Source organism: Clavispora lusitaniae (genome assembly GCF_014636115.1).
Source record: "Clavispora lusitaniae strain FDAARGOS_655 chromosome Unknown tig00000003_pilon, whole genome shotgun sequence".
In the NCBI taxonomy this organism is placed as follows: Eukaryota; Fungi; Ascomycota; class Pichiomycetes; order Serinales; family Metschnikowiaceae; genus Clavispora; species Clavispora lusitaniae.
The window spans coordinates 742,989-761,389 of record NW_027093975.1 but is presented as its reverse complement, the minus strand read 5'-3'; the positions used below and the strand labels follow the sequence as shown (position 1 = coordinate 761,389).

The 18,401-nt window shown below is 44.0% G+C and overlaps 8 protein-coding genes across 8 annotated transcripts; 2 read left to right on the top strand and 6 right to left on the bottom strand. All coding sequences in view use genetic code 12, as the record gives it.

Annotated features, from left to right (window-relative positions):
• Positions 1-425: 425 nt before the first annotated feature.
• Positions 426-2,312, bottom strand: FOB63_000371 (MFS transporter; the record flags this gene model as incomplete). The annotated part of the gene is made up of 1 exon (XM_002619173.2): positions 426-2,312. The coding sequence occupies one exon, from the start codon at positions 2,310-2,312 to the stop codon at positions 426-428; it is 1,887 nt and encodes a 628-aa protein (XP_002619219.2).
• A 1,742-nt stretch (positions 2,313-4,054) lies between these two features.
• ERG25 (methylsterol monooxygenase) lies at positions 4,055-4,966 on the top strand (the record flags this gene model as incomplete). The annotated part of the gene is made up of 1 exon (XM_002619172.2): positions 4,055-4,966. One exon carries the CDS (start codon positions 4,055-4,057, stop codon positions 4,964-4,966), a length of 912 nt encoding a protein of 303 aa, XP_002619218.2.
• A 714-nt stretch (positions 4,967-5,680) lies between these two features.
• On the bottom strand, positions 5,681-6,043 carry FOB63_000369 (uncharacterized protein; the record flags this gene model as incomplete). Its single annotated transcript, XM_002619170.2, has 1 exon — positions 5,681-6,043. The coding sequence occupies one exon, from the start codon at positions 6,041-6,043 to the stop codon at positions 5,681-5,683; it is 363 nt and encodes a 120-aa protein (XP_002619216.2).
• Positions 6,044-6,222: 179 nt separating this feature from the next.
• Positions 6,223-7,845, bottom strand: SGA1 (glucan 1,4-alpha-glucosidase; the record flags this gene model as incomplete). The annotated part of the gene is made up of 1 exon (XM_002619169.2): positions 6,223-7,845. One exon carries the CDS (start codon positions 7,843-7,845, stop codon positions 6,223-6,225), a length of 1,623 nt encoding a protein of 540 aa, XP_002619215.2.
• A 728-nt stretch (positions 7,846-8,573) lies between these two features.
• Positions 8,574-12,062, bottom strand: FOB63_000367 (putative ATPase; the record flags this gene model as incomplete). Its single annotated transcript, XM_002619168.2, has 1 exon — positions 8,574-12,062. The coding sequence occupies one exon, from the start codon at positions 12,060-12,062 to the stop codon at positions 8,574-8,576; it is 3,489 nt and encodes a 1,162-aa protein (XP_002619214.2).
• A 1,757-nt stretch (positions 12,063-13,819) lies between these two features.
• NCE103 (carbonate dehydratase) lies at positions 13,820-14,668 on the top strand (the record flags this gene model as incomplete). The annotated part of the gene is made up of 1 exon (XM_002619167.2): positions 13,820-14,668. One exon carries the CDS (start codon positions 13,820-13,822, stop codon positions 14,666-14,668), a length of 849 nt encoding a protein of 282 aa, XP_002619213.2.
• Positions 14,669-15,187: 519 nt separating this feature from the next.
• Positions 15,188-15,856, bottom strand: FOB63_000365 (uncharacterized protein; the record flags this gene model as incomplete). Its single annotated transcript, XM_002619166.2, has 1 exon — positions 15,188-15,856. One exon carries the CDS (start codon positions 15,854-15,856, stop codon positions 15,188-15,190), a length of 669 nt encoding a protein of 222 aa, XP_002619212.1.
• A 1,267-nt stretch (positions 15,857-17,123) lies between these two features.
• On the bottom strand, positions 17,124-18,194 carry FOB63_000364 (ketopantoate reductase family protein; the record flags this gene model as incomplete). Its single annotated transcript, XM_002619165.2, has 1 exon — positions 17,124-18,194. The coding sequence occupies one exon, from the start codon at positions 18,192-18,194 to the stop codon at positions 17,124-17,126; it is 1,071 nt and encodes a 356-aa protein (XP_002619211.1).
• Positions 18,195-18,401: the final 207 nt, after the last annotated feature.

Genomic DNA, 18,401 nt, shown 5'->3' with positions numbered 1-18,401 from the left:
AGGACACATATTTTGACATATTTTGCAAATCTGGGTCAAAAAATTCCTAGAGGCCAGCGTTTGAGTGACACATAATCAGAATAAGAGGAATCACCAGATCATGTGCTACTGTAGTTCCCATTTGATGATGGGACGTTTCAATCCAACAGACCTTATGAGATAGTCATGGAACGATTGAACAGATCTGATGCAGTTTTTCCATGCATCCCAATCAGTACGCCTTAGATTCCCTAGACACGTACACAATTCTTTCAGTCTCTGTTATCGAATGCACCAACAACACAGCCTACAATAGCTTATGGGATAACATCTATGACTATATGTTAGGATAAATAATGTGCAAAGACTTTCAAATGCAGCGTTTAGGCCTAAGTGTTTAGACCTCTGTCCTTTGGTGAATTGAGTTGATTGACAACAAGACTGGCTCACTCTTCCAAATATTCCTTCTCGTTTTGCTCGCGCAAACGCTCTAAATTCCGCTGGTCTCTTTTGGCTTGCTTTTCATCAAAGCGACGATTGGCCCAATTTCTCAAGCGTTCGCCGTACATGAGACAAAATACTGGAAATGGCAATCCAAGTGCTAGCGCTATAAATGCGCACATGGTATTGCCCCATCCGTAGTTAAGTTTGTCGTACATGGGTGTGGCGAAAAGAGGAAACGCAAATCCAAAGAATGATCTGAAGACAGCCGCTGCCGCAACAGAAGAGGCAGCGAATCGATTATTCATGTCGATTAAATAATTCTGGATTGTTTGGAACACTGCCACCAAGGAGAAAGAAAAGATCGCCAGCCCAATACATGGCATCATCCAATGAAGTTTTTTCTGGGCCGACCAGCCGTACCAAATGAGACCAACTGGAATACCAATTCCAGAGAAACAGAGACATGGCAAACGGTATTCTGGTTTGGATACACCGCCGTTGGCTGCCGTTTTTCGCTTGTAGATGATCTCAATTACAACCGACCAGAGCACAGTTCCGATAACAAAACCAAGCCCAAACGGAATGTACATGAGGCCAGCAATATTTGTGCTGAAGCCATAAGTTCCTTTGAACACCGATGGAAATGTGACAATGAAGAGGTACATGAAGCCATAAGTAAAGGCCATAAACAGGCCAAGACCGAAAACCATAGGGTGACCCACGAGCAAAGAAATGGGTCTCAGAATAGTGTGAAGAACCCTCTCCGACGTAGTTTCTCCATCTGCAATTTCGTAAATTGTGTGTAAATGTTCGTTTCCCGTCTCGCGGCGGAGTCTTTCCGCTTTAAGTTTTAACAAGCGAGGCGGATACGTTTCCTGGAGCAAAAGAAGTCCCACGGCGGCAACAGCCACATTGAAAAACGTCAAGACGAAAAAGCACCAGTGCCAGTTGAGTCCTGTGACCACAAAACTGGCCAATATCGGGGCAAGAATGGGTCCCAAGGTTGGGCCTAACGAATAAGCTGCCATGGCAAACTGACGTTCGTTATCGCTCCACATATCTGCCAAAGCACCAGCGCCAACATTAAGTGGAGCACAGCCACCAAGACCACCCAAAAAGCGAAAGACACAGAGCTGGGCCGGAGTTTTGGCGAATCCACTGACTAAATTGAATATGGCAACAAGCCAAATCGAAAGGTTAAGCACAGCGCGCCGACCAACACGGTCACTCTCAGAAAGAGGCGCAATCACCAACGGCCCTAGGGCAAATGCCAAGACCATGATGGACACACAGAGCGACTCAATGACTTTTTTATGGATATTGAGCGAGCGGGCAATTTCCGTCATTGCAGGGGACAAGATCGACAGCGACATGGGCAGAATTAACGAGTAAAGCGACACAAGAACCGTTTGGCGGATGCGCTTTGCATTTGACCAGTTTCTTGGGTTTGCAGGGTCGTCCGGCAGATCCCAGGTGACAAGTTCAGGGTCGAACGACGAAAACTCTTCGCCTCCGTTTGCTACCGGCACCGGCGCATCCGGAAGATGCTCATAAAAATCATCTTGCCTCGTGTCCACACGCTGTTGTAACAGGTCGATAATGGTCGTCCGTGTGGCCGTCCGGCGAAGACGAATCTCCTGGTCCGGAAGGCCGCCGTAAATTTCGCGCACCGAATAAGAACTGGCGCGCGAGCGGGCGCGCGAAACAGTGTGCGAGAGCGAGCTGGGGATGCTTGGGTCGGCCGAAATGGAAGAGTCGAGGGGCGCGAGGCCCGCGCTGGCCTCATCTTGTGCGAGCCGCGCGGGCAGATTTGCGCGCAGATTTTGGCCCGACGTTTCAGACGAGAGCGAGTGTGCCGACAGAGAAGGGGAAGTTGATTTTCGAGGCATGGCGATCACTTGAAAGCAAAGACGAACAAGGTGCCAACTGGAGCAGGCAGAAAAAAGTGAAGGACGGGATTAAGCGGTAATCGAACAGTCCACAACACTAGAGGCGGAACACTTGAGCCAGAATATGGGAAAAGCGCTGGAAATGTGAAAGTTTCTGTTTGGTAGAGCAGAATCCAGAATAGACAGAAAATAAGCAAAGAGTCTGATGCAAAGCGATGCCACGATATCTAGATGCTAGGAAAGGCTGATGCAAGAAATGTCAGTGCAGGGAAGACCAATAGGTTAGCACTGAGTCAATGGATGATTAAGAAAAATGGATGGAATAATCCAGTGCAGAAACACTATCTATAAGGCACAGACCAAAGACACTATGGTTTTGTGATGAAAAATGATTCCAGTAGCTTTGCAAGATGACTCCGTATATTTGTATGCACGCTGCGAAAAGTGTGGAAACTTCTCCTTGACGGCCCACAACAAAACTCCATCGACCGAACGACTTCGCTCATATTTCCTATGGTTCAGTCTTTCCAATTGGGGCCGTTTCTTGTGTTTGGTGAAATTTGAGTGAATGCTACAGTTTTTATTTATTATCAGATCTGCTTACTGATATCATATGCACCTGCACGTCAGATTTGCCATACCGGTGGATGCCAAGATACAAGATCTGCAACTGCGATAAGGACCAGTAATGTTTTTACAGCTTTGTTGGTCATTTCAACTATGTCGAACTGGTATGGAAACTCTACAATCTAATATTGGGGACTTTCGGAAAGTTCTGTTGTTTTCCGAGCTGCATGTGTCTTAGTAATCGAAGCGGCTAAAGTGCGCACGGAAAAAAGAAACGAGACCGGAAATTGAAGTGAATAGTTCGGATCGAAAGGCGAAAAGTTTCAAGTAAAACCAGAGAAAGCAGTCAATGCTCGACAAAGGCACCAAAGAGGACTATTTCGTTTAACAATATTAACTTGACACTTATAACCAGAATGTGTCTATTGATTGGCTGAATCTGCAAGAAACCTTCCTAGTTTAGTAGCAATAATGTTCAGCAATGTTTACGAGAGTTCTTGCTAATTGACACTCTGATGATTCAGAGATGCCACGAGTCGAGCTTGCATTACCCCGATTCTCATGTACAGGGTGCAATAAACGGTCAACTATCCAATAAACAGTGTTTTATATTGACAATTCAATGTATCGATGAATCTTAGAGAATATTTGCTTCCGGAAGAGTCTCAAGTGTTTGTTTTTAGGTGAATCGCAATTTTGCAATGGTTCAATTTTGATCAAGGACGTTTTACCAAGAAATGGACATCTTGCGCGTAAATTAATTTCCTTGATACACAAGGATCCCCAAAAGGACAAACATCTAGTACATACGAACACAAAAACATCAAATTCTACGTCTTATCAAATCATACTTTCTCCACTAATCGAGTTAAGTATACCTTGCCAACAAACTCTTGTGAAATTTTGCTCATTAGATAACATGTTCCGAAATCGCTTTCGCACATCTAGGTCTAATGATATTTCCAGCAGGTTAATTTAGCCACCAGTTTGACTAGCGCTGATACTTTCATTTTTCCATCTCCTTTCCTCCTACTAGTTCATACAGATCTCTTTTAATCTTCACCGACATGGCTACAAACACGGTCTATCTGCAGGCCCTTCTCGTACTCTATACGAGGCGCTACACGACCAGGCGCAAGTCTTCGGATTAACTATTTTCTTCTTCTAACAAAAGCATGGTCAGCGCTGTCTATCACGACTATAGTGGGTTTTCGAACGCAACGACGTTTTCTGAGTCGTACCAGAACTTCAGTAACGTCGGCAGTTTGAACCTAGTCGAGAAACTCTGGGCCGCCTACTACTATTGGATGAACAATGATGTTTTGGCCACTGGATTGTTCTTCTTCTTGATGCACGAGATCATGTACTTTGGCAGATGTTTGCCCTGGGCCATTATCGATCGTATCCCATACTTCCGCAAGTACAAGATCCAGGAGTCGAAGTTGCCTAGCAACACCGAGCAATGGGAGTGTCTTAAATCGGTCTTAACGTCGCATTTCTTGGTGGAGGCCTTCCCTATCTGGTTTTTCCACCCGCTCAGTGAAAAGATCGGCATGTCTTTCCTGGTTCCTTTCCCTTCGTGGTCGAAAATCTTGTTCCAGTTGGGGCTTTTCTTTGTGTTGGAAGACGCTTGGCACTACTGGTTCCACAGGGGCTTGCACCACGGAGTTTTCTACAAGTACATTCACAAGCAGCACCACCGCTATGCTGCCCCATTTGGCTTGACGGCTGAGTATGCTCATCCTATCGAAGTTGCACTTTTGGGCATGGGAACCGTTGGAATTCCCTTGGTTTGGTGCTACTTCACCAGAGACTTGCACTTGTTCACCATTTCGCTTTGGATCTGCTTGAGATTGTTCCAGGCTGTCGATGCCCACTCTGGTTACGAATTCCCTTGGTCTTTGCACCACTTCCTTCCGTTCTGGGCCGGTGCTGATCACCACGATGAGCACCACCATTTCTTTATCGGCTCTTACGCGTCCAGTTTCAGATGGTGGGACTTTGTTTTGGACACCGAAGCTGGACCAAAGGGAAAACAGCTGAGAGAAAACAAGATGAAAGCTCAGGCAGAAAAGAAGGTCCAGTAAATGGAATCCCACAAGAAAGCAGAATAGTTCCGAGACTTTGCAAATCACGGCTTTTCAAGATAATATTCCCTGCTTGCTTTTTCTTCTCCAAACATATATTCGTTTAGTCATTTGCTGGTGCAGCGCTCGTTTATTCAAAATCATTACGTTTGCCCACGCCCATATTAGTCGTACATACTGTTTGTATTTATTCATGGCAACATTAGAACTGATGAACTTCTTGTAATGACAGGCCCATATCTGGTTGTGGTTGTGGCAAAATAAACTACTAGTTTGTCGTAGCGAAATCATAACGATCTCTTATTTGCATCTCGCCAATCTACTCGGAAGAACTGTTTAGCAATTCCTAAGGATTACAACTCTCTCAAAACTTTCTATAGAGGGGCATGTATTGTCATGGTCAACACTTTACCATCTACATCATCACTCGGTATATGCCATTTCTTTTCGCTTTTAGACCTAATTCGCAAGTACAAAGTGTCGTAAAATAGGACCCATCACTTTTGACCAGAAGCTGACTGCTCAAACACTAACTGTCCATCCTTTCAACAATAAGACATCACTCAAACCATTGTTCCCATACTATATTTCACAGTGGTTCGTCGCCATTCCACCTGATAATAGGGCAGTTTCATCCTAACCACGCGGTTGTTTGTCAGACCACAGCTGAAACGATATGGAACCGCATATTCCCATTAACAATCGTAAGTGTACCTATTTTGCCCACTCCCGGTGCTGGCGTCTTTTCTCCACCACGTCCAAAAAGTCTATTCTGGAATCATACTCTTCGAATTCCGTAATGCCCAACAGATTCACCGATTGCATGGCTTCACTCATCTCAATAGGACGCAAAAATGGTTTCAGGCTCGTCACAATCTTGTCGTGGGTCAAACCGTAACGTGACGAGTTGGCAATCGACTGGAAAGCGCCAAAGTTGATGATTATTAGCCCCACAAAAAGCTCGCCGATGATATCTCTAGGAATGCCACTGGCATGTTTAAGAATCTGGTGATGCTCATAAGACGAATATCCCGCATGCAACACTAGCAAGCCACCAATAAGGTAAAGAAAATTCATGTTGCTAGAGAATATGAAAGTGATAAGAGTGAGATACGCATTCATAAACCTGAACACAAGAGTTTGAACAAGTACAGGAATACACTGACACCAGAGAAATAGACGAACCCGTACTCGAGATCATCGGACTACTTGAATACAGAAAATCTATCGTTGTCTTTACTGGCATAAATCTAGCTCTAATGTGTACGGTTCGCCTGCTCGAAGTATTTGTCGAGCTCTGTAGATGTCTTGAGTCTCCATCTGACGGAATTGTAAAAAGCCGAGTAAGACCACGTCAAACTCTCTGCTCCTTGCATAAAGCCATGGTATTTGTTAAACTGCTCCAGCATTTTCCCCGAAACGCTATCTACGTGAGCCTGGATCACTTGCAAGAATGAGTCTGAGTAGTTGAACATTTGAACAAGCAAAGTGCCAAATTCCTCGCTGCCGTAAACTATGGTCTTTGAAGTAGTAAACTTATCGTTCGGGAAAAAGGGGGCGAAAAAGTGTTCATGTTCAGAAGTCAACACGATATCTTCATTCAGCTTCAACGCTTTGAAAATCCATTTGTACAAAACTTCGGCCGCAGTTGCAGTGGAGATGAACCAAGGGTTTCCCTCAGAAGTGCCATAGCCGTCATAAATGTCCTCAGGATATCTTCCAAGTGCCACGCCAATGCTTTGTGGCAACCGAATCTTGTCATGATTGATTGGATACCTGTACTTCATATCGGCAACCATTGCACTTATAGTACTGAGGACATGGCCATCTTCGACGTCAAAAGGAATAACATCCGTATTGCCGTACTCTAAGTTGTGTGCATGGAGGGATGCCAACAATGTTGCGGCATCAAGCCCAGATCTTTTCCGTTGCTGAACAAGAGACGGTGTTTCCACGAGATACGGCAACGAAAATTGTGTGAAGCCCGTACCTGAGTCTAGAATATAGTTCTTAAGCTCATCGAAAGATGTTTCTAATACATTCAAAAATTCCAGAGAGTCCCCCACAAGCTTGGCAAGCTTGTGACCATCCTTAAGTGCCCGCAATTGAGTCAAGGCATTGAAGAGATGCACAGAGTTAATCTCTTCCCACAAGTCAAAAGAGTCTTTCTTCCAATTGGCCATAATGTATTCTAAATCCGGCCGAACAATCCCATAGTATACGTTAGATGTGTTGCCCAAAAAGTTGTTGGAAAAGTCTAATTTGTACTTTTTGAGGTACGCAATGTAATTGGATATAGTCAGAACACGCAAACCGGGGCCATCTGACTGAGGACGGCCCCAATTCTCTTGGAAGACAGACGCATCCGGCATGAACTTAGGTTCTCCAAGTCCAGATCGAGTATTGTCGTCAAAATCACCGGAAGGATTTGAGAGCCGTTGAAGCTCATAATTAATCTCCATGTACTGTTCCACCACAGCACGCAACTCATCAGCATGACGTAAATGTTCAGCTCCGTCATCCAAATAATAAATCACCGACCGGAGCGTCAACGCCGAGTCACGAATCCAATTGTAGAAATAATTTGGATGTTCTTTCAGAGGAGAGGCTATCACAACACCTGGAGCCACTTCCGACTTATCGAGAATAGACAGGACACCTCCAATGTTCTCTAATATGTACTGGAATGAGTAATTCGACTGCTGGGCCACCCATAACTCAAACTGTGGATCAGTCATATACTCATCTTGAGTCTTGGTATCTAACGACACAAGAAAGGGAATCTGGGGAAGGCGGAAGGGAATATAAAAGGCACTGGCGGCTACCGCCCAGGCCAAAAACAACAGAAGTTGCATCGGGTATGAATAAAAGAATATCATTTCTAGCCGATGGAATTAGCCAGCTTTATCTGTTCCGTGCAGATAAGACAGAGCAAGTACCAAAGGGAATTTCAAGGGGGCTAAACAGCAATGATCGGGAAATTAATAAATTCAACCTTCCGGCTTAGGTCAAGAAAAGACGATGACCTTTTTTCAGAATTTATTCCGAATGTTCACAAATATATGTTTGGCCACAAAGATCACTGCAAAGAAAAAAAGCACCCCTCTTTTCGCTCGCATGCGTTTGCTGATCTGCCATCGCAGGTTCTGCATGTTCGGAAATAGGAAAAGCCGAGGTGAAGCTGGTTGCTCGTGATTTTCTAATATGAGAGTAGTTTACATATTCACTCAGTTACCATGGGATCTTTTGAAGATGGAGTCTGGTTCTTCGGACAATTAGTAGATCCAGTGTTTGTGTTTTCGCTTCGGATAAAAGTATGCGCGGAGTGGGGCACAAAATCCGGGGTAAACAAATCTGGGATGACCATCAACATCACCTACATACAGCATCAAAATGAGGAGAAGATGACTCAATGTGTCGCTTAAAGGTTAATGATTGGGGCTGATACGGGATTAGAAATGCACATGAAATATGAGCTCTTTAAAAATCGGATGATATGGTTTTGCATTAAAAAAGAGGAGGATATGAAGAGCTTGTGCTTCTAGACCACTAATTAAATGCTATTTCTTCGAGTTATTTTCCCTCCCCAATGGTCATTAGTATCGTATTACTCAGCTTCCGCCGATGAAACTTCAAAAGTTGTGATGTTAGCAAATTCAGATGTTTCTCGAGCGTAACATTCCAGACTTCTATCCATAAGCTCTTTCATTTCTTCCTCTGTCACACCTTCCAAAGGCTCCTGTGATTCGATCAACACCCTACTTGTACTGTAATTAATTGAGGATTTGGCATGGTCCAAGCGCTGTTCAATGTTCCAGATATTGGAAAGCCTGGTGATCTTTGTCAAGTCGATGTTTTTATCAATCAATTGTCGAGCGACAGTACTTTTCCCAAAATTGTTCGATTTGATGACCTTCTGTTCCAAAGCTCGTTTACTGAAACTCTTAAAAAGCAAAATTTCTTCCACAGAATCTCTGACCACAAAACGGAACACTTTCACAGGTTTTGTTTGCCCAATACGGTGAGCTCGACCCATCGCCTGAATATCCATTTGCGGGTTCCAATCGCTGTCGAAAAGAATAACTGTGTCAGCCGTTGTTAAGTTGATTCCAAGACCACCTGCTCTGGTTGACAAAAGAAAAATTTTAGTCGAATCTTCATCTTCGGAATTGAAGAGAGCAATCTGATCTTCCCTTTCGTCTTGAGAAATATTCCCAGTTAATAATGAATATTTGATTTTATCCTCATCAAGACAAATGCCAATGAGTTCTAGAATCTTTGTGAATTGCGAGAAGATCAAAACCTTGTGGCCTCCCTTCAATAAAGGATCCAATAACTGTTTTAGTAACTGAACTTTTCCTGAGTTTCGGAAAATAAGATGAGCTAAGTATGCATCATCTTCATTATCGTCAGCGAGGGGCTCGTAGTAGACATAGTGGGAGCCACAGACATTTCTTAATTGCATGACCCGATTCAAAAGTTTCATTCGGGAGAGATTTCGGGTAAAGCGAGGGAGCAACTTCAATATCACATTACTTTGAAGCTCATGGCGTGGTGTGTCCTTTACTGCTCTCAATTCGGTCTCGCTGTCGCTATCTCCGGACAAAATTTCAATAACTTCAGGTTCTTCTGATGCAACATTGGGTTGTGGTTCTTGTTTGGTCTTGCTATTGAGCTCTGAAGAATCTTTTTTGATATGATTCATTTGGTTTTCCAGATCGTCCAGTTTCACAGCAGAATTTTTCCGCCCATCGATTATGGACTGGGGTCTGCGTTCACTCTCAGAATCTTCGGAATTGAGAAGAATGCTAATTTTCAGGCCTGGTTGATTCTGAACATCAACTATGTCCATTTTTGATTCTTGATTGCTTATTGCGTTTTGCTGGCTTTGATTAGTTTGAAAGTCCGCAAGTAAATCAGCAAATTCTTTGTCCACTGCTTCAGCATTAGCAGCAAGATCAATTGTAGTATCTGATTCTGCGACATTATGAACATCCGCATCATTTTCAGAGCTTGATGATCCGTCATCCAGATAATCCAGTACGACAAACTCCTTCATCAGATCTTGCTCAAGCATCATGAGCGTTTTGCGATCATACTTGGCGACCCTTTCTCGTTTGTTCGAAAGCCTGCCCTGATTAAAGTCCAAGAACCCATCCACGAAATTCAAGTCCTCTTCTGTCTTAAAGAGATCCGGGTGATTACATAGTAAATACTCCTTAAGATGAAAAGTCAAGACAGTGTGCTTGAGGTCTCCATGGATAATCAGCTTATAAAATACCTTTTGCAATGGTGTGAGTTCCGTGTAAACGATGTACTCTTTCTTTGGAGGTAAATCCTTCATAACTTCTTTCTTCATCCGCCGGAGCATAAATGGCTTCAAGATGGTATGTAAACTTTTTATCAACCGATCTTGCACCTCGTTGCTGATTTTCGCCTTTTCCTCTGAGCTTACATCGATAGCTGCTGCTTCGCCCATGCTTTCAAAATCAAACCACAGCTCGAAAAGCTCTAAATCCTGGAAAATGTCAGGTAAAATGAAATTAAGCAAAGACCACAATTCCTTTAAGTTATTCTGAAGCGGAGTACCTGTGAGAAGTAGCCTATTTTCCACTTTTAATCGCCTTAGGAACTGAACCAAGAGGCAATCAAAGTTTTTGAGGCGATGGCCCTCGTCAACCACAAGATATTTCCAATTTATCCGTGACATCTTACGAAAGTCACGCACAACTAACTGATATGACGTGACAACAACATTCCATCTATGCTTCTTGAAACTGGAAGCACCAAAGATATAGGATTTTCGGCTCTCTTTGTCTCCAGTGTATTGCATTACTTTCAATTTGGGAGCAAAGTTTTCGAATTCTCTACACCAATTCGAAACGGTGGAGAGAGGGGCAACAATCAAAAAGGGTCCTTTAACACCATGTTCAAATAAATGGCATAGGATTGCAATCGATTGCAAGGTTTTTCCAAGGCCCATTTCGTCGGCCAAAATACCATTGAGACCATTTTCATATAGAGTAATGAGCCATTCTAGACCCTCGAGTTGATAGTCTTTCATAGTACACCCCGTTAGCAAAGCTGGTTGCATCAGATCATGGTTGGCCTGGGCTTTAACAAGAGCACGTCTTGTTTTTGCTGATTTTTTGGAAACATTTTTATGTTTCATCCTCGTATCTTTGCTTACTCGAGACCTCTTATGGTCGTCATCCGACAGCGAGTCTTCAGGGCGCCGTTTTCTTGCCGCAAACTTGGAGTGTCTAGTATCACGAGCGGAAACTCTGGACTTTTCACCGGTGATCACTAGGTCATCGCTTGAATCGCCCAGAAGGACTTCTGTCACTTCTATATTGCTCGATGCTTTCCTTCCAGAGTTTATGTTGTTGGTTTTGGAATGATTCGCTTGATTGAATTCTTGTTTCTTGGTGTTGCCACTCCTCGTGTCCTCTTTAGTGTTTCTGAAAGATTTAGCAGTTGTGACTCTATCATTGTCTCTGGTAGTTTTGTTAGCTCCCTGATCCTTTCCCTCGATTTCAGAGCCAGATGCCATGGAGAAAAATTCATCATCACCCAGACTCTCGTTCGACTGTACTAGAATTGGCTTCGTTGGATGAGAGGATTTCGTGACTCGAGATTCATCCTCTGTTTTCTTTTTATGCTCATTGTGCTTATTTTTTCCGTCGGTTGGAGACTCTGATATAACAGGAGATTTGGCAGTGGAGTTCGAAGGGACAGAGCTGGCAGAATCGGAGTCTGAATGCAGATCTGAGTCAGAACTGGCACTTGAATGTGAAGATGCCACTTTTTGTCTTCTTCTTCGCACATAGACTCCCTCATCGCTTTCAGAATCATTGGCTGCTTTCGTTTCGCTCCCTTTCTTGGCTTCTTTCTTTGCCATACGCTTCTTTTCAAGCGACTTTTCCATTATATTGTCAAGAATGATCTGAGAGTAGAGCTGCGATCTTTGGATCAAATTATCTAGCCGGGCAAGCTTCGCTTCGCCATCGAGCTCATTAAAGCTCTTCTGCTCTTCCGTGATCTCATTGTCTTGTAAGTACTTTTTGATTTCCAAATCTATGACTTCGTCGGCCATTGTGAAAGACGCGATGTTGTATTTCAGTGAATGCGCGTATAATATATGGTTCGCAATCAGTGAGAAATATGAGGCTCCAAGAAACTTCGTGATACCAATTTGTACAACTTATACAAACTAGAGACTTGTAAGAGCTAAATTGGGAAACAGAACGGGCAAAGTGCATGTTATTGAAGAAATTGTATTAGGTTAAGCCTACTTTATTTTTTTTTTTTGGTTCTCAATGAGGCCGAACTTAATGGACATGCTTTTTGCGTTTCGAATGTCCATAGCTTGTTGAGCTTTTCAATCAGCTAAGAAGATCCATCTGGTTCCCATGGATACCCAAACAAAATCATTTGCTTCGTAGTGTTTTAACTATGTCACTTTCTTCTCAGACTAATAAGTGTGCGGATGGTTGATAGTTAGAGTTGATTGGAGTCTTTTTATCTCCACAAGACGTTGTATTGCAAATATGAGTGCTACAGCTGCATGGGAAGGGAAATCTGGTGAAGAGACTGTTCTTTTTCCTTCATATTCTTCAATTCTCTCTGTGACGCCGATCGTAATCTGTCATTATGCTTTTCTCATTGAAATGCTGGTGAGTCCTAAATTCTTCTAAAAAAGAAGCATGATTTTTCCACAATGTCTACAATTTTCGTGTAAGCGAATCCCCCTTTCAAATGGACAATAAAGCGAACTGGAGTCATGAATCGAACTTTATTTTCAATATTTAGTAATCTTCAATCCTCAATAGAGGTTTATTCATCAGTAAATCAGTACTTAATTTATAAACAGCTCTTTGCTATGACTTTCATGTTTAGAACAATGCTTCGTCATAACTTTTGAGATAAAGTGATAGATGTATTGGATGAGCCTGATCGACTTTTTCTTACTTGCCTAAATTTGATATACGGTACAACATTATAAGCAAGATTGTGAACGGACAATCTTAGATTAGGGCACTCTTCAAAATTAATGTCGCTATCTTTTCCGCCGTGAAAAATTAGACGTACATGAGCCAGCTACATGCAAAGAATATTTCGATACATTTGGAGGAAATGCAGCTTTTGGTGGAAGTACAGAGAAGCAATTGTAATGACATTTGAAAGTCTGAGAGCAGCCAGAGTCTCCAGAGACATCAATGAATCATTCAATAAATTTCAGGAATATTTCATTATTCGAAACAGGCTATGCTTTCAATGATATTTTTTTGTGGCCACTAAAAATAATGTATCTGCAGCCTCATCTCGGTTGCATGTCTTACATAATCAGAGTCAAAAATCAACCGATAACAAGAGAAGCGAGACATGCTCATCGCATTACGTAATACGGGCCAACAAAACGTTGGCCCCTTATTATTGTCAATGGCGACATCGAGGCTCTGCACGTGACCCACACCCATTCTGCACCAGCGGTGACACTCCTGTGCGCAGCTCTAATTCTCGTCTCCATGCGTCGACCCGCAGCGAAGACAAAGTCGTTATTCCGAAGATAGTGACAATAGAAGCGACATTGCAACACTTCTCCTGACAATTCAGTATTTGCTTTATTTGTGTTTCTTATTTTCCCTCTTTTTTCATGCCTTTGTTGTTCCTTTTGCCTTGCCCTGTTTTCGCAACTGTGCCGGCGTGCATACGTGCCCTGCAACAGTAGCGACGTAATGGTCTATTGCTTCAACAAGCGCCAGGTGACTAATAACCGAAGCCTGTGTTTAAAGACCCAAAAATTCGCCCAAGGACACGTATAAGAGTGAGGCCCAATCCAACGCCGAATGGATGTTCCGCGTAAGACACATCCTCGCTCCGCGTTACCGCCAACTATCATACTCACTCAGCAAAATGGGAAGAGAGAACATTATCCACTATCAATTGGAACATGACCACGAGACAGACTTGAAAGGAAGCTCGCCGCCATCGAAGCCTGCTTTGGAAGCGCCTCGTGCTGCTTTGGACTCGCCATTTACGCTCTCCAAGCTGTCGACAATGGCCGATTTCTTGGCCAACAACCGCTTTTTCGTGGACTCCATCAAACACAACCATTCGAACCAGGTGTTTGAATTGAACGGAGCGGGCCAGTCCCCTCATACGCTATGGATCGGATGCCTGGACCTGCGTGCTGGAGAGCAGTGCTTGGCCACTTTGCCGGGCGAGATTTTCACCCACCGGAACATTGCCAACATTGTCAATTCCAACGACATCTCGTCCCAGGGTGTGATTCAGTTTGCCGTGGATGTGTTGAAGGTGCGCAAAATCATCGTGTGTGGCCACACTGACTGTGGTGGGGTGTGGGCGTCCTTGTCGAACAAGAGAATGGGCGGAGTCCTTGATTTGTGGCTCAACCCTATCCGCCACATTCGGGCCGCCAACAACGAAGCCTTATCGGCTTTGAAGGATGACCCTCGTGCTCGCGCAAAGCGCTTGGCCGAGCTCAATGTTGTTGCGTCGGTGTTGGCATTGAAGAGACACCCAAGTGCCCTGATGGCATTGAAGAAGGGCGAAATTGAGGTGTGGGGCATGATGTACGACGTGGCGACAGGATTGCTTTCTGAAGTCGAAGTCCCCACCGATGAATTCGAAGATTTGTTCCACGTGCATGATGGTGACGAGGAGTACAATCCTCATTAAGAGACAAAGAGAATAATATGAAAGTGTCAGGAGTTAAACGAAGATAGAGAGGGACGAAATAGAAGGGCAAAGTTGGTATAAAGGATGATATTGCACCACTTTGAGCCGATTGTGCCCGAGGGATAACATTGTCTCCGAAGAAACATTAGCATAGAGTGACCGGATACCGATAGAGCGGTGACATGGGATATAGGAAAGAATTACTTGAACCAAGCACTGGATGTGAATATGTATACTACTGAACATGAATACAAGTAATTTTGGCAAAACGGTAGAATCTATGTGTAGTTTTGGAGCGAAATTAGGTTCATATCTGTGATGGTACAATATGTATAAACGCATGCAGAAAGTATTTTATATTAAGCTTTAGTAGCTGACAATTGATTCCAGAACATGAATAAGGGGACTAACTGCTCCGATTCACCCATCTCTAGAATGCTCTACATGGTCTGCTGGTATACATCATATGGCCACGTATGTACAGTTGATCATGCGAATGCATCCACACGACGACTCTAGCTATGTGTTGCTCCAGTTCAAGTTGAAGCGTCCCTCTGGAACTTTGTAGTTTTCAATGGCCAGCAAGACTTCTTCCGGCGAAGTGGCCACCTGGATGATATCACCGTTTTTCACCGACACAAATTCGGAGTCAATAGCCTCGCGGATCCAGCTCAAGAAGCTGTCGTAGAAGCCGTTCATGTTGAACACCACAATTGGCTTGTCGTGGATGTTCAACTGGTGCCAGGTGACAACCTCCATAAGCTCTTCCATGGTTCCGTAGCCGCCAGGCAACGCCACAAACGCATCCGCCTCCTGCGCCATCATCCGCTTGCGTGTGTGCATGTCCCCCACCAACGTGGTCTTCCCGTACTCCTTCAGGTCCGGGATTGGGGTTGAGCCCACGTGGTGCTCGATTCCCTGCTGCAATTTGGCGTTGAATTCGGCGTCACTAACCCTCTCACGAGTGACCAACGCTTCTGGGATGATACCGTGAACATAGCCGCCTGCTGTAGCGCATCCACGGGCAACAGCGCCCATGAGTCCGGTTGAGCCTCCGCCATAAACAAGACCCCACTTGCGGGCAGCCAACATGGCACCCAATTCAGTGGCATTCTCGGCGTATGACGGGTTTTTGCCAAACGACAGGCCGCAAAACACACAGATGGTTTTTTGTGGAGCAACAGTCATTCTGTGATAGTTCTATCAGTAAGGTATGAGACTATTATCCGAGCAATTGATTGTTCGCAGTTAGTAGTACTTAGTGGTTAAGTAGTACTGAATGTTCCTTGAAGACAAAGGTAGAAGGAACAGTTATGTAGTTGAAAAGTAGTAAAAGAACAGTAATCAGTAGTTCAATTAATCTGGTGGATCAGCAATCAGCGTCTAATACACAGGTCACTGCAGATAAAGCAAGAACAATGTTCAATCAGAAAGTCAGCAAAGGAAATAGAAGAAGGAGTAGAAAGTAGTAATTGTCAGTATAAGCACTTTTCCTGTACCAACAATGTTAGAGTAATGAGGTGGAGAGAACCGAACAGGTGGGGTTTATATACTTCGCAGGCTGCCGCGGCACTTCCGCGGCACTTGTAATTTTGACGTCAATTTGTTATCACAATAAGACCAGGACCAATCGATGATAGGCGGATAAAGACAAGGCCATAGATTCGCGTAAGCAAAGCCACTGAAGCATCTAGATTTTGCTAATATTTTTTGCTTCTTCATGCATAGCTGAGTAACACGGAATAAATTGGCCCAATTTACAGCGGAATATAATTTGATCTGATCAGCGAAGACTCTGCAGTTAATACACCAGTAAAATGAATCAAAATGCTAAAGTTACTTGGTCTCGTTGGGGTTACTGTTTCCTACTTTCGGTGCCTTGTGAATGATCGAGGTGTCGATCATTTCGATATGACTACATATCTCCATACATGTTTCAGGCAGGCTCAGTAACCATGTAAACGAAGATGAGCCTGGTTGTTAAACTGGAGCAGCCTTAGGACCAGCTATTTTTCCTCATTTGTTTTGAAATAGACGGTGTTGAAATTATGCGACGTTAAACCAATACGACTGATATATGCTATACACTCTATGGAGAAGATGCCAAGTAAATTCACTGACAATCTTATTATTGTCATTTACACAGAGTGCCAATGTTTCGTCCAATTTATCACTCGACGCAATCCGGTTCAACACTCATAATCCCATCTCTGGGCCATAATGAGGATATTGAGGTATTGTGCTTTTTAAAAGAAGAGTCATTTTTCCAAATGAATTCTCAATGATTGAGCAAACAATGGACATATGCTGATGCTCCTTCTTTGCCCGAGAACGGATCAACAAAAAGCAGGCATGCAATCGAACGAAAGTTGAACTCGTGGCATGAAACCTCTCATTATCTCGTTGTATTTGGAGCATCTTACTTCATAATCAAGATTATGCTTCGTTCACCAGTTCAAGAATGCTTATTGTTCAATGCGGCGAAAATCGCAGGATAGTCGTCGCTACTATGCCCCACGTAATCTTTCTCGTTCATATGAATCATACCCAAGGACTCCTTCGTCCGGAATTGAACCATGCGTAATAACAGATAAAGCGTGGCCAAAACAGGAGCCAGAACATTATTTCGCTGGGCAATACGTAGCACATTGCCCACAATTACTTCGACTTCAACCAACTGGCCCTTGCGCAAATCCACCAACATGGAAGAAGCAAAGAAGGAGCCGTCTGCCACGTGTAAAAAACGGGATTTTGCTGATGGATCAATCTCAACGCCGTCGCTCGCAGCTATTGCTATGACTTCGTCCATAGCGGGACTGAAGACGGTTTCGTTCGCACCATTAATCTGGCAGCGATTGATGTCAAGTCCCGTGAGGGCAGTGACGGGATTGAAAACCGCATTATTCACAAGCTTTTCCCACCGCGATCTTCGTGCTGACAGTTCCACGATCACTGTATTGAGCAGAGGATCTGAATTCTGGTAGATCTTGGCAAAAAGCTCTGTTTGGGCCATTCCATTGATCTCTTCATGATCAAACGGAGCCAAGTATAGCCTGTCCTTGTGCAGATGCTTAACGACTCCATCCTTATACGCCAGTCCGATCAACAGAACACCGGAAAGTACAGCACACCCTGGAAAAGCATCAAACATGGGCTCTTCTATCCCTATGCCATTTTGGATTAGCACAAGCGTGGTGTGGCCGCATGTGACTGCAGGACGCACAATGTCCTCACAAGTTGCTTGTCCGTCGGGAATGTTTTTTGTAGTCACAACAACAAAGTCGAAAATGCCAGTTTCAGCAGCAGCGGTAACAGACGGACACACGTGTTCGGGCCGCCAGCCCTCCACTGTGCCATGCACGACAGACTCGATTGTGTAGCCATGGTCTTTGATTTTGCCATAATCTGAACGCACCACTAGAGTGACAGAAGATTTCTTCGCTTGCGAAAGAGCAAATGCTGCCATTGCTCCTACGCCACCGGATCCGACGACTAGAACACGGGGGAGTGGGTTTGCTGACTCCATTTCTGACCACTTGAAGAAAGAAGTTGCGAATGCGCAAGCCAGTAGTAGGCCACCTGTAGACACCCGTGCCTTCCCTACTGATAATGCCCTTAATCAATAATGAATTCTACACTGAAGCCGTGTTGCGATATGAGTTGAGTTATATGCTGAAAAGCCTGCTATGCAAAAGGCTTTTTCAAAAGAGTAAAAAAAACGTGAACATTGTTG